We start from the raw sequence: 14,496 nt of genomic DNA on the forward strand, positions 1-14,496 counted from the left end.
TTATGGCTTCCCAGATGCAGTACGAGGACTCCTTTACCTGCTATTTTAAAGCTATTGCAGAACAGTTCAATGATGCCTGGATTTCTAAAGGGGGCGGGGGAGAAATCAAATGTAACTCACTAGTTTCTCCTTGGAGCAGTAGGACTGGAAACACTTGGAGAGAATGTCAGCGTACTGCATCAGCACTTTCCCAATTGTCTGCAAAGACAACAACGAACAATGTTATACTCTCCTCTTCCACAGAGAAAGGCAGGATGTTTGCAAGAGAACACAAAAATAAAATCAAACCAATAACTTAGAGTAGACAGGATTTGCCAAAGCACTTAGCTTCTGTTCTTCAGGGTTCATTCATTTCATTTTTGGGCAGTTATTTTTTTTTTAAGCAATTTTTAAGTTTTATGCAGATATCTGAAAATCAAGCTTTTTAAGGGCTCTCTCTTTGCGTAACCTCTAATGAATAATCTCTTTGTAATGCTCCTCACTGCACTTTAACGTAGTCCTGTTTCAAATAGCACCATGTTAAAGAGGACTAGGAACCTTTTAGTGCACAGTAGCAAGGTCTACACAAACCAATTAAATCACACCCCTGTGGTGCAGGGCCACCCAGAGGATTCAGGGGGCCTGGGCAAAGCAATTTTGGAGGCTCCTTCAATAAAAAAAGTTGCAATACTATAGAATACTATATTCTCGTGGGGGCCCCTGCAGCCATGGGGCAAATTGCCCAACTTGCCCCCCTCTTCTCATGTAATCCCTCCCCCATGGCTCTCTTGGCTCTATCACTGTTAACCTAAAGTGGCTAATTTTAAATGCTACCCCCCCACCCCCAACATGACTCTCCCTATGGCACTGAAATTAAATGTAGACTATAATTTGGCATTTGAGAAGTGAAAGGAACGGTAGCCCTAAGGGAAAAGATAACAGCTTGGCTCTGTGTGTTAAATAGCTGTCTGCAAGCCTCAAACTGCTGAATGAGCTTCAGGGCAGGGAAGGCTATGTCTCCCCAAACAGCCTGGTGCTGCCCCCTATCTGACCCCCACCCAGTTCCTGCCCCCCAACTGCTCCCCTCAGAATCCCCAACCCATCCTGCTCCTTGTCCCCTCATCCCCCGACCAACCTCCCCATCCCCTGACTGCCTGGACCCCTATCCCTCCCCCCCCAACAGACCCTCAGAATGCCCATGATCCAACTCCTCATTCCCCATCCCCTGACCGCCCCCAGCAGCGCTGTCCAGGGTTACCACCGCCTCTCCCCTCTCTCGGAGCCTCAGTGCGCCGCATCCAGGAGCTGCCCTGGCTCCTGGACAGCGCTGCAGTGGCCTGGCTCTGGCAGGACTGGAGCTCGCAGGCCCCCCCTTACCCACAGCTCTGACTCAGTGGGAGCAGCTCAGGTCCCGCTGCTGCAGCGCTGTCCAGGACCGCTCCTGACGCGGTGCGCTGAGGCGCCGGGGGATGGGGAAAGGCAGAGGCGGGGCCGGGGGCCCCTGTGGGCCCAGAGCAAATTGCCCCATTTGTCCCTCCACCTCCCCCTCACAGCGGCCCTGCTGTGGTGTGTGTTATTGCTCCATGTAGACAGGCCCTTAGATACATTTAACCATTTCCCGTGTTTACTGGAGAAATGCCAAGGTTTTCTAAATTTTTATTTTATTTAATTTTTTGTACAGGGGGTGTTTTTATCAGTGTTTATCGGTTAAAACCAACAATAAGAAGCCCTAAAAGGACTTTAAAGTTCTCCATACAACTGAAGGCAGATGAAGAGTTAAATGCTAGTACTGTTACCTTAGCAAACCTCCTCATATAGTGAGCAACAATCTCAGGGTCCGGACACTCCAGTTTCTTAATGATCTCAAAGCTCTGATTGAGCTGTGTGAAGACATCCACCACCGAGCAGGAGAATAGAGCATGCTCAGATGTTTGCTGGAACTAAACAAAAACCACATACGGTAATTTCTGAATGTCCTGAACTGATCTGGGAGAGACAGCTGGTATTTTCCAGGTATCTGTCCTTTCTCTACTGCGTGGGCACTGGGCAGCTGCAAAGTAGAACACGTTCACCCCAGAATTAAGGAAGGAGTTTTCAAAGGGACCCAAAGAAGTTTGGCACCTAATTTTCTACGGGCTCTAAGGACCTCTCTCCCTTGGACAATTGCAGTCTAGACCAGGAAGGGACATGACTCAACACCCGGGAATGGCAAATACATTGCTGAGACCTTTCATGAAATGCATCATTTGCCTGTTCATTTAACGAGCAACATGGAAAAGAAACTGCACAGAGATTTTTTTTCAAATGGAGAACTATAAATGAGGGGTCTCATCCAAATTCAAACAGGCTATGCACATCACAGCAGAGCCTTCTGGGAGCACTCGGTGAGGTCACAGAATAGATGGATTAAGGTCACTTTCACTGTCACGATTAGACACATACCTAGTTTCATGTATTTCAATGACTTATCTCACAGGCGTGGGGACGTGGGAGAATGCCAAGCCTCTTGCTGACACAGATTAGCAGCAGCGGCGTATGTAAAGGAATTGCTCGGCTCTCCCTATTAGGTTAAAATGGGTCATGAGGACCTGGGGACAAAGTTTCAAGATAAAGGAGATTCCCATTTGTTCAGTGAGTTAAAATGGCTGTGTCCACATTCAGGCTTCTGAATTTGCTGTGGCAATATTTGGTTCCTGGGCACAGTAATACAGCTACATACCCCATCTTTCTTATCTCTCTCCAGGGCTCCGTGCAGGAATTCCAGGGAAACATCTTCATTCTCATCCAGCCACTGCATCACAAACTGCTCAAACCATCTGCCACAGGGAGAGGAAGGAGAGCAAGTTACAGTGTGAAACACAGCAGCAGCAGCCACTGCCACGGGGGGCCTACTCACAACTACTAACCTTGTGCCATTCCCACCTCTCAGCATTCGATGAGTCTTTCAGTGATTCAAATGCTTTCAATACAGCAAAAATCCTGGCTTTCCTATCCCCAGCTTTATTGGTTCCATTTATTGCCAGACAGCAGCTGACCCTCCAGCAAGCCAGGCTGAAAGCTGATCATCATCTGCCTGGGTGCCCAGCTGGCTTTCCCCAGGGAGGACCTGAAGGACAGCAGCACCCGCACACACAGGTGTACTTACATGTGTGCCCACACTGCTTCCTGGGCAGGAACAACAGGCCACAATTTTGCCTGACCCCCGCATACTGGATTGTCAGATGGGGCCCCTCATAACCACGCGCTTCAGCACAGTTGCTACCATTTCACCCATATGATTCATTCTCCCCTGCACTGTTCCACCTCTGCTCGTGCTCTCTCCCTCTTCAGTAGCTTGACTCTGGTTTTGCTTTCAATGCTTTTATTCATTTTTCTCTTTTCCTGTCTGTTACTAGCCCTCTCTCCCCACCCCCCCAAGAGTCATGTGCTCACTGGCTTTTACCAGTGGCTCTGAGGAATTTAACTACACTTGCTCCCAGGGACAAGCTAATGGATACAGGTATGGGAAGAGAGGTCTGCTGTGTGAACTTGCAGCTCTTGCTGTGGGATCTGCACTAGGGGCATTTGCATAAGGAAAGAGAGAAGGAAGTGGCTTCCCTGGGCCTCCTACCATTTTGGCTCCAGGTGCAGGACATATTTTGGAAGTTGGGGGAGGGAGACCCCAGATGAGGCACTTTTCTCCACCCCAATGCTGCTCTCTGCTGCCCATACCCTCCCTAGGGTAGCCTGGCATCCTCTCCTCCAAAGGAACAACTGCTCTCCAAGTTGGATCCAGTCTGTGACTCTTTGGCATGCTAATTCAGTAACAGCCTGGGAGAACGCTTAACGACAGATTGGTGGCACTATACTATCCCCATAGAAGACACCAGCCCATGCAGAATCAGCAGTGCCATGGTGACTTATCTCTTGTGAGAGTGCAAGTGACTTTAGTGCATATGAAAGGGTCCAGATGACCCACCCTAGAGTGGAGTTCTATGAATTCCAAGAACAGGTAGAACACAGGCAAAGGAGGATAAGCTTCCCCCATGCTCTCCCACCTCCTATCCTGGAGAGGGGAGAGGATAGCATAGCAGGATGGAAAGGGTTCTGGAGACTGAGCCTGTTAAAAACGAGTGCCCTTGTGTGCCATGGAGATAGCTTTACAATGTGGACATTTATCCCCTTGGAACTGGACTAGACTCTTAATTCACTGCACCAGACAGCTGCCAGTACTGATGTGCTGGATCTGAACCAGAAAACAGGAGGAAAAAGGATCTGTATCCCGTCAGCAATCCCTTGAGCTAGCCAGACCCCGTTCTCTTGCTGTTTGAAAGCATCAGGACAATACAGAGGGGAGGTTTTCAGTGGTGTTTAAGAAGCAGCATAGCATTTCAGGTTTCATCGGAGTTAAACATCTCTCTGGAGCTCATTACATAGCTCTTCTATATGTAAGTATTTAAGTACTGCAGCTGCAGCAAATCTCACTTTCATATATTACTAAACAGCATTCACAAGCAAGGGAAAAAAGGGCCCATGTGTGAATTCAGTCCATAAAAGGTGTATTATAGGAGCTTCACAATAGAGTACAACCTTCTCTGAGCAGGCCATGGAGCTCATTCAAATGGTGCTAATTATGGGCTGCTTGAATTAGCAAAGAATGTGAAATAACGTGAGAGACATGAGAGCGAGACAGACAGAGAGAGCACAAACTCAGAGCATGCTGGGTAGCCTTAAATACTCCTAACACCTTGGCATATACAGCACACCCATGGTAATATTGGAAATTGTAAGTGACACAGTGCTAAATGCCAGCAGCAGCCTGCCTGCACCAGCACTACCCACCACAATGTCAGCCATGCTGATCTATGGCAGCAGTGACGGGAACATTTCCCTCACAGAGACAAGGTCTTTCCATGTTCCAGTTAAATTGCTTTTGACCTGGCAGTTCTGAGGTTTTGAGAGTCATGGTTTGTGCATGGGGTGCAGGACTCTCTTGATTGGAACGTTTTGTTTGCTTTTTAAGCCATGGCTCTTGTTTTAAAACAAGAGCGCTCAGGTACTAAGGAAACAGAGGTAGTTTATAAGAGAGCAGCTACCAAGTCTCCCATCCCCTGCAGAGCTCCTGAGTGCCAACCTGCATGCTGCATTGTATTGCTTACTGCCCCAGAAAGTTACAGCTCAATGAATGACACAGGCTGTTTGCTACTTACTAATTGCTGCTTATGGCACAGAATGAGGCAGAACTGCCTACTGGTTATCCCCTACCAGCCATTGCTTACTGCACCTTTGACATTCACTGCACACTCACAGGAGGAGGTGGGGCACTACAGAAAGTGTGCCACATGCGGTGGTGAGAACACAAAGCCATTAGCCATAGATGGGATTCAGAATACTTCCAGCACAATGGCTCACAAATTCACAGTCATTTAAGTGTTTTGCTGTCTAGCCAGACTGCCTGGCAAAAAGGGAAGATAATTTTGGGGAAGGAGGTTCTTTTAAGACCCCCCTCCACCTGAAACTCCACAGAGAGAACTATGCTAAGAGAACATTAATGTTGCCAAGTACACACTCAAGTCAGGAAATGTTGTAGTTTTAGTTAAAAGTGCAATCTTACCTCTGTCCCCTTGTCTCTCAGTGTTGTGATGCCATATTTAATAACATGATCGTAGACAAGGGACTATTGTCTGCACAGGTTCCCAGACTCAGTCTGCTTCCAACTGCAGTGTAAATCCAGAGCTGTTCCTTAGTCTAAATTTACTTGCAAAGTTTGGCTCTCAGAGCTGAGGTTGGGAGTGTGTGGTGAATGAGAAAGGGGCACACTCACTGAACAGCAAGGATAGACCGATCATTTATCCTAGTGAATGTGTTTCAAAATAAGCGTATTCAACGATAAAATTATTTTAAAAATTAATTTCATAGACACATTTTTAAATGTTGTTTGATAGAGAGCAATTGCCTTCCTCTTCCTGCCTGTTTTAATAAGTGATCGAAAAAGTAAGTGCCACACCTTTGTAACTTATTCGCACTAACACTCTAGCCTGTGCTCTACAGGTCAGACCAGATGATCATAATGGTCCCTTCTGGCCTTAGAATCTATGAACTCACACAGCAAATGACACAGAGGTCCTGTGGAAATGATGGCCTGGTAACATGCCAGTACACACTGACCTAATGAATACGCAAGAGGCAGCACACCCTGACTTTTGAGGGCTTGACTATGTCATCTTTACAGCTCTCTTGATAGTTTTGGTTTGGAATAAACCCTTCAGTGTAGTGCGCTCTGCTATATCATGAATGGGAGCAGTGACAATTTCCTATTGTCGTGTGTTACAGATCTAATGTGAGGCAAAAGGCTGCACTTTCAGCCTGGCCTGAACCTGGCCTCTGCTTCTCTGGCCAGAACATTGCAGACAAAATGAAGGTACTCGGTACCTGGCTGCCTCTATAAATCAGGTACTGAGACATCGAAACAGTGTTTTCAACTGAGCATGCAAGTTCCAGGGGTGAAAACAGAGACTGGGTTTTCAAGATTGGGCCAAACAGGTGCACTGTAAGTCACGATATCAAAGGCAGAAATGCCTTCTATGTCCAGAGTCTCTGGTACAATCACACTACTTGATGTGTATAATTTAGAAAAAAGCCATGCAATCTTAAGCACTTTGAAAGGACAAAGAATAAGAAGTTGGGCCCCAACACCAGCTCCAGGGGCCCAACCCCTGAGCGCCCGAACCATAGCTCCAGGGTCCTAAGCCCTGGGGGCCCCAACCCTAGCTCCAGGAGCCCAAACCCTGGGGGCCCCAACCCTAGCTCCAGGAGCCCAAACCCTGGGGGCCCCAACCCTAGCTCCAGGGGCCCAACCCCTAGGGGCCCAAACCCTAGCTCCAGGGGCCTAACCTCTTCCATATTTCTGCTGACTTCTGAAACGGACAAGACGAAGCTCTAATGTTCGACTGCCAGCTGTGTTCCTACCCGGGGTTGTTGAAAGCAGAGGGAGTGACAGATTTAACAGTCAGCACCTGGAAACCTTGACTTTATTTTCAAGGCCATCAGGAATGGGTCACTCGGAAGCATTCTCTCCCCCACTGCCAGGTACGGGATAAGGCAAACGGGTCTGAGCTCTGTCTCCTGTCCATTCTGAGGCGTAAGAGTCGGCTCTCTGGATGGTTGTGTTTTGATTGGTCTCAAAGAGTTTACTAGGTTTGAATCTGAAGCAGAAAATGTTAAGTATCTTCTGTATTTAATGAAGTTGCATTTTATAAAATAGCTATCATGCCACTGTCTGAAGAAACTAACGCATTGCTATGATTAGCCCCAGCGGTATTTTTGAAGTGGTGGGTATGGGAGCACAGACAGCTGAGGGATATGGTTGAAATACTCATTAGATGTGTTTGGTTACATGTTTAGTGTTAGATATTAGCATTGATCATCAGCAGAGGATGCTGGAGACTGCACAGTACACCACAGTACCAGGAGCTCTATAGAGAGATACTGCATAGACAGAGCCAACAGGTTCTGAATACTACTGCTTAGTGACACCCGGGTCACATTTTTTGCCCATAGATTGCAGAGCTCCTTAGGAAAATAGCTAAGCATTATTATCCTTATTTACTGATCTGTAAACTAAGATACGGTACAGAGAAATCAGGTGACCAGCCTAAAGCTCACTGACTCAAAGGCAGAGCCAAGAAAGGAAACCAGGCCAGTCTCCTGTCCACAGGACCATGCAGCCTCTCACTGCTCTGCTGATCTGTTCCCAAGGCCCACTGTTCAGATTGGTTATTATATCAGGTTTGAGTGATCCAAAATTGAATGATGCCCTGTAGATCAGGCATGTTAGAATTGTGTTCACCCGAGGGCTGCACTGACAGCTTGCTAGGAGCCCAAGGGCCATGCCTAACTTTATAACTTCGATGGGACATGCCCTCATTTTTAATTCCTTGGTGTTGCCCACAGAGGCTACAAGCCCCAGCAACAGGCCAGGCTATTTGGAACAAGGTTGATTATTGCAATCTGGTACCTGTAGTCACCAGCAACTACAGCTATTAAAGGGCAGGACAGACAGACTGTATAACTGTGATCCTCACCGGCCTCCCTGGATATAGACCAGGGGTCAGCAACCTTTCAGAAGCGGTGTGCCGAGTCTTCATTTATTCGCTCTAATTTAAAGTTTTGCGTGCCGGTAACACATTTTAATGTTTTTAGAAGGTCTAGTTCTGTAAGTCTATAATATATAACTAAACTATTGTTGTATGTAAAGTAAATAAGGTTTTTAAAACATTTAAGAAACTGCATTTAAAATTAAATTAAAATGCAGAGGCCCTGGAGCGGTGGCCAGGACCCGGGCAGCGTGAGTGCCACTGAAAATCAGCTTGCGTGCCGCCTTCAGCACATGTGCCATAGGTTACATAGCCTGGATCACATGGTCTATATCAAGGGTATCTGCTTTGCCCCATGTTTAATGCAGTAGTTCATGCTGAAACTCATGGGATTCTCCCAAGGTGAGCCTGCACTGAACCAGCTCTGCCCTTTGCGGGACAGATTTATATCAGCTGGATGGGCTTGCTCACCCAGTAAATCAATCCCAGGAAACAAATCACTCAAGTCAGACCCTTTGCAACCTCGACTAAAGAGAAACGGCATCAGTACAGAAAGGAGGACAGAAGAGCTGCAGGGAGGAGAGGACCTAAGTGAGCTCCTTGGTCAGGGAAGGTGTCGTTACTGAGTCTGATCTAAAGACACCTACCCTGCTTTACTAAGGAAGGTGCCTATTTAAAAAAAAAAAAAAGGCAGCCGCTAGTAGGAGCTCCAGCTTCTAGCAGGAATTTTGGGTGGCCACTCGGACAGTGCTTGGAAGCCAAGGTTTGATAAGCCAGAGCATTTGCTGTTTAATCATTGATTACAGAGTTAAAATTACAAGGCCCAGCCCAATGCAACCAAACCACGTATGGTAAGCATGCCATAGACTCATAGACTCATAGGTCAGAAGGGACCAATCTGATCATCTAGTCTGACCTCCTGCACAAGGCAGGCCACAGAACCCCACCCATCCAATTTTGTACAACCCCTATCCCAGGACCGAGTTATTGAAATCCTCAAAAATGGTTTGAAGACCTCAAGCTGCAGAGACACCACCAGCAAGCGACCCGTGCCCCACGCTGCAGGGGAAGGCGAAAAACCTCCAGGGCACCTGCCAATCCGCCCTGGAGGAAAATTCCTTCCCGACCCCAAATATGGTGATCAGCTAAACCCTGAGCATGTGGGCAAGAGTCACCAGCCAGCACCCAAGAAGGAGTTCTCCGCAGCAACTCAGTACCCATCGCATGCAACATCACCCCCAAATCAAACCTAGGTCCCAAGGGCCAACCATCTGCTAAATATTTTGGCTCCTGACACTGAGCTGAGACATACTGTACAATGAGATGAAACAATCATGTATGTAAGGAGGAGGAATAGCTGAGAGGAGGCTAGTATGCTTTCGGTATGGTCAGAAAGAAGTGTAGAGGGGGCAAAGGATGGAAAGTAACGAGGAAGACTAATGGAAAGCAAAAGGATCCCCTTGAGGAAGGCGTGAGATGGGGTAAGACATGGAATTTATGACAGAGAATACAACTGACTTACGCTGGATAGTCGGGCACTTTCCCCTTGAAGGCAGGCAGCTCGTGGACATATTCATTGTACAGCCATTTCACTTTGAAGTGCAAATTCATGTAGTCTGCACTTTTACACAGTCTGTGCTTCTCATGGTCTGTGGAGAAGAAAACAAGCAGTCAGGTATGTTAAATTGGCATTATTGCAGCCGCACTGGTCTCAGCAGGGTTGTGTACAACACATCTGCACTGTGCTAAGGTTTTGGTGTGTGATGTGTACCTATAATGCCATGAAATTTCAGCAATTAGGATTTCTATAGCATTTGGGGGTTCTTTGCAGTTCAGCAGGTTGAGTTTTGAAGTAATTTTTCACAGGTCCAACACTTCAAAAATAGAAGAATTTCTGGTTGTCATGACAATAAGAGGAGAATGGTTTCTTATGGCCTGTCCTCCTCTTCACATTAGATGCTCTGGACTTTGTCGTCCTAAGAAAGAAATAATACGATTCCTAGAGATGGCATGTGTGTTCTCCTAGATTTAAATGATGGTAACAAATACACTATCTTGCAGCCTCCGAGAGGATGGCAGAGAGAGTTAAGTTCTAGGTCTTCATTTGTTAGTAAGTGCTGTGCTAGTATAGAGGAGGTGCGAATTTCTACAGGGACTCTGCTAGGCATTTTCATCACTACAGCCACATGCATCTTTTGCCTCCCAGACTCAGCTGACTCAGTCTCTGCAGAGCTGAGGTGAAGGGCTAGGATGCCACTGCTGGCTCAGAGCATTGGGGCCACTTCATCATCAGGAAAACGTAGTTCTTGTTGGTGCAGGAAGGAAGCCTCATGATGTAGCATCTCCACCATCCTGCAGAGGCACAGTCAGTGCCACACGTCACAGAGGCTAAAGGAACTGTTCTCTGCTGCACTGCTTGTAGCCTCATCTGCCCAGGGCTCAATCAGCAATTCCCTCCTCCCAGCAGGACTGGTGCAGAAGGCCCCTGGTCACCGGGTCCCTGGGATTGGGCCATTATGATCATTTTACCCCCACTCTGAATTCTTTATACTGGCTGCCCATAAAATAGTCAACTGGTTTTAAGGCAGTCTTGCCTGCTTGCCAAGCCTTAGGTGGGAAACAACCTGCCTATACTTTAACTTATCCTTGAGCTTTGCCTTAGTAGTTAAATGTGTTCTAACATCACCTCTTTCTAGAGAGGTTCCATCATTACTACGTACTATCACTAGCAGGTGATAAGAGACTTTCCTACCATCTTGGAAAACTTAGCCCCCAGAAACATCTCTATCCCCTTCTGGGATATCATTAAAGATACTTCTCTATCAGACGTGTATTTTGTTTAACCACCACTGGTTCCAAGAGTACAACCCTCTTTCCAAAATGATCCCACTGCGTTTGGGATTTGGAAGCCTCGTATTGTTTTTTATTTGAGGTGGGCCCAAACTGCAGCGTTTGGTCTGGATCTGAGTTTTCCCAATGCCACAGCTGGTTTGATGGCCAAACTTTATTCACTCCAGCTGAAGTTGTTTTTCTTGGAAGTGAAGAAAAAGAGCAGTGTTATATCTTAGAGTTTGTCTACATGAGGACCTGGCAAGCTGGGATGGGAATCTACCCTCCACTAGCCTGCTGCAGAGTAACTGTCCACATGCACCAGCTGATGTGAGTTAACAGTTTATAAAAATGCTTTGAGCTAGTCCTCTTTGAAACAGGACCAGCTGAATGTCCATTAACAAGCGGTTAACGTGTCACCAGAGTATGAGTGGCCATGTGGACAGTAGTTAGACTGCAGCAGGTAAGTGCGGGGCAGACTCTCACCCCCATGGTCTAATTGCTTAAGCTATGATCTCCTTAGTGCCTAAGGAGGATAGGAGCCTCCCATAGTGTTTGAACTACTGGCCCCCCTCAGTAAAGTGCAGAAGTAAAGACATACGTAGGGGTTTAGCAGTCAGACTGGAGATGGAAATAGACATAAGTATACACTCTGTGCCTCTAGCAAGAGGAAGGAAATCAGTGGACAATTAGCACTTTGTTCATTTTGATGTGGAGCACTACAGGGGTTGCCATCATCCTACTTGACAGAGCAGAGAGTCATTTCTGCGTAGGAGCAGCTGCCAGCTTATAACACAACTGGATGCATTTGAGATGAAGTGGCTTGAGCTGTAAGTTTTTCTCCACAGATGACAAAAAGACCATACAACTTTCTAAATGACAAGCCCTGTCAAAGGAGAGGTCAGTAGTGCTTGAGATGCGAGATGTGTTACCTCCTCTATGAATGATGGATATGTAGCTATGGGAAAAGCACAGGCCATGAGACAGGCTAATCACAATGAAAATCTGATACAGTTTTAGTCAGAAGTTTTGGGGGAGGCCTAGGCATCACCTTGTCTTTGCGCAACACACAGCATCAGGTGTTGACCATCAGGACTTACAGCTCTGAGACACTTCTGGCCAATAAAATGAGACATTCAGCACAGGAACATTGGAATTGCCACACTGGATCAGACCAGTTGTCCATCTACCTGAGTCTTCTACCTCCAGCTGCTTCTGAGGAAGGTGCCAGGAAAGCCTGCACAAGGCAGGCATGGCACAAGTTATATCTGCTGTTTTTCTGTCAGAAAAGCATCTGAGTCCACACCATGTGGAACTGCTACTCCTGGGGGAATTCTATGCCACTGCACATGTGCAGAAATCGTGTCCCCTACAGATTTCTTTGCTTCCCTGCAGAAAAATGACTCTCTGACGGGGAAGCAAAGGGAAGCTGCAAGAGCAGTCAGGCACCACTCCCTACCTGCGCAGGCACATTGTTTCAGGCACCCAGAGAAGCCAGTGAAGAGGTAAATCACCACAGGGCTGGGGACACTCCAGCCAGTGGCTCCTAGCCTAAGCTGGGATCAGCTGCTAGTCTTGGCTAGGCTGGAGGCAGGGAAGGACAGGACTTCCTCTTCCCCTGGAAGAAGTGGCTGGGGCTGTGTCAAAATCACCCACAGAAACCTCCCCAAGCTCCAGGAAGCTCAGCATCCTCCCCTGCTTCCTTTCCCCATCACGCCTTAGCTGCAGGGGCAGGGATCACTGTGCAGGGAGCTGCTCCTCCATCTGCCCAACCCTCACACATCCAGACCTCCCCTACTCAGACACCCCTGCCAAGCCTCACCCCGTACACCCAGAACCACTCCAGACCAGAACCCCACCAAACCTCAACTCCGGCATCTGGAGCCTCCTGCACACAGACCCCCTGCCTCCAGACACCCACCCCTGTACCTAGACCACCCCCCGCTGATCTCCCTGCATGCAACCCCCCACCCTGAGCCCCCACATCCATACTCCCACACCACTGACCCCAATCAGCTGCACCCAGTCCCCCATCACAGCAAGCCCTCCTCCCCCAGCACTCAGCCGCCCCCACACCTCCCACATCCAGACCCCTTTGCTGAGCCCCAACCACTTTCACCTGAAAACCCCTACAGAGTCCCATTGCCCCTGCACCAGATCCCCCACACACCTAGGACCCCCCCTCAAGCTGCCTGCACCCAGGTTGTCCCAAACAGAATCCTCTCATCCACACCTGGATCCCCCTACAATGAGCCCCTCCACACTTGGATCTTGCCTGGCTGAGCCTGCCTGCCTCACACCTGGTGCACCTGGCACAGAGGGGCAGGGCCCCAGGACGTTTCTGGGGCAGGCCCAGGTCTTGTGCTGCATCAGGGTTGGGTGTAGCCTCACCACTGAGTCCATGTCCTTGGGGTTAGGGATGGAGAGGCTACACAGTGATCTCTAACCTTTGTGCAGCTACTGGCCTGTGCTCCCCATTGCCAAACTGGAGCCTCTGCATTTATTTATTGACAAATAAAAGTTGCAGAATTTTAAAATATTGTGCGCAAAATTTTTAATGTTTTGGTGCAGAATCCCCTCAGGAGTAACTAACTGCTGATCCTGAGGTTCCAGTAGAGGTAGACAAAGGACTCCCAAGGGCCTTTGCTTTTCTGTTGGCGAAGAGTGCTCAAGGAGCAGGACCCCTCACCGGCACCTCAGAAAAGCTGCTGACCCAGGAAGTGGAGGCCCAAAGGGACAAACACCAAAGTACTCAGTACCCATGTGGAGTAAAAAACTTGAACAGGGCTTGAACTCTGAAGCTGTCTGGCCAAAAAAATATCACCAAGATGGCGCTGCAGAAAAATGACACGGCACCCATCATCTTGGAACTGAGAAAACAACAGCACCCACCTCAGATCCAGCAGGGACCAGAGATCCTCGGATCCAAGTATAGCATCAATCGGCCCCCAAAACAGGTCTCCCCGAGCTGGGGACTTGTCCTCAGTCCAGAAGTGATGGCAGCAGATCCTTCAGAGAGGTTGTGGGGGTCTGCCAAACAGTTCCAAGGGGCACCCCCCGTGAATAGGACTGACCTGACCATGCCAAACTAGAAAAGGTCTTGTCCTCCTTAACAGCCCCAGGATCTGGGGAATGCCAGCTGCTCCAGGATACATCAGACTCTCTCTTGGAGACTCTTATCTCCCCAGTGCAATCTACTGGAGCCACTGGAACCAGAACAGGTGCCTTCCAAGGTTCCACTGGAAGAATATGGATCCTGAGCCATAAGAAGCCATTTTGCCATTTCCTTACTGGACACTTTTACAAGTGGCATGGGATGTCACATCTTGGCTCAGACCCCTTCCTTAAAGCATTAAGGGCACTCATCACACTCAACTAAAACAGGGAGCACAGCAGGGCAAGAGGAACCCCTCCTAAACCTGGTGCTCTCGATGGGTACAATGTTTCAGGCAAGGCCCCTGGTGATCCCAAAGCAGTAGAAATTTGACAAAAACAGCTACACACCACATTTTAAGTGAAGGTGACTTACTGTGACTGTATCAGAGGGGTAGCCATGTTAGTCTGGATCTGTAAAAGCAGCAAAGAATCCTGTGGCACCTTATAGACTAACAGA

General features: G+C 48.1%; 1 protein-coding gene across 4 annotated transcripts in view; it reads right to left on the reverse strand.

The window, feature by feature from the left end:
- UNC13B (unc-13 homolog B) overlaps positions 1–14,496 on the reverse strand; it is a 336,698-nt gene that overhangs the window by 57,081 nt on the left and 265,121 nt on the right. For all 4 annotated transcript variants that reach the window (XM_050943528.1, XM_050943527.1, XM_050943525.1 and 1 more), the window contains 4 exons: positions 9,577–9,703; positions 2,699–2,795; positions 1,776–1,919; positions 121–198 (listed from right to left, as the gene is read on the reverse strand). In XM_050943528.1, the coding sequence (XP_050799485.1) occupies positions 121–198; positions 1,776–1,919; positions 2,699–2,795; positions 9,577–9,703 (446 nt within the window). The remainder of the gene's footprint in view (positions 1–120; positions 199–1,775; positions 1,920–2,698; positions 2,796–9,576; positions 9,704–14,496) is intronic.

Source organism: Gopherus flavomarginatus, chromosome 3 (genome assembly GCF_025201925.1).
Source record: "Gopherus flavomarginatus isolate rGopFla2 chromosome 3, rGopFla2.mat.asm, whole genome shotgun sequence".
Classification (NCBI taxonomy): domain Eukaryota; kingdom Metazoa; phylum Chordata; order Testudines; family Testudinidae; genus Gopherus; species Gopherus flavomarginatus.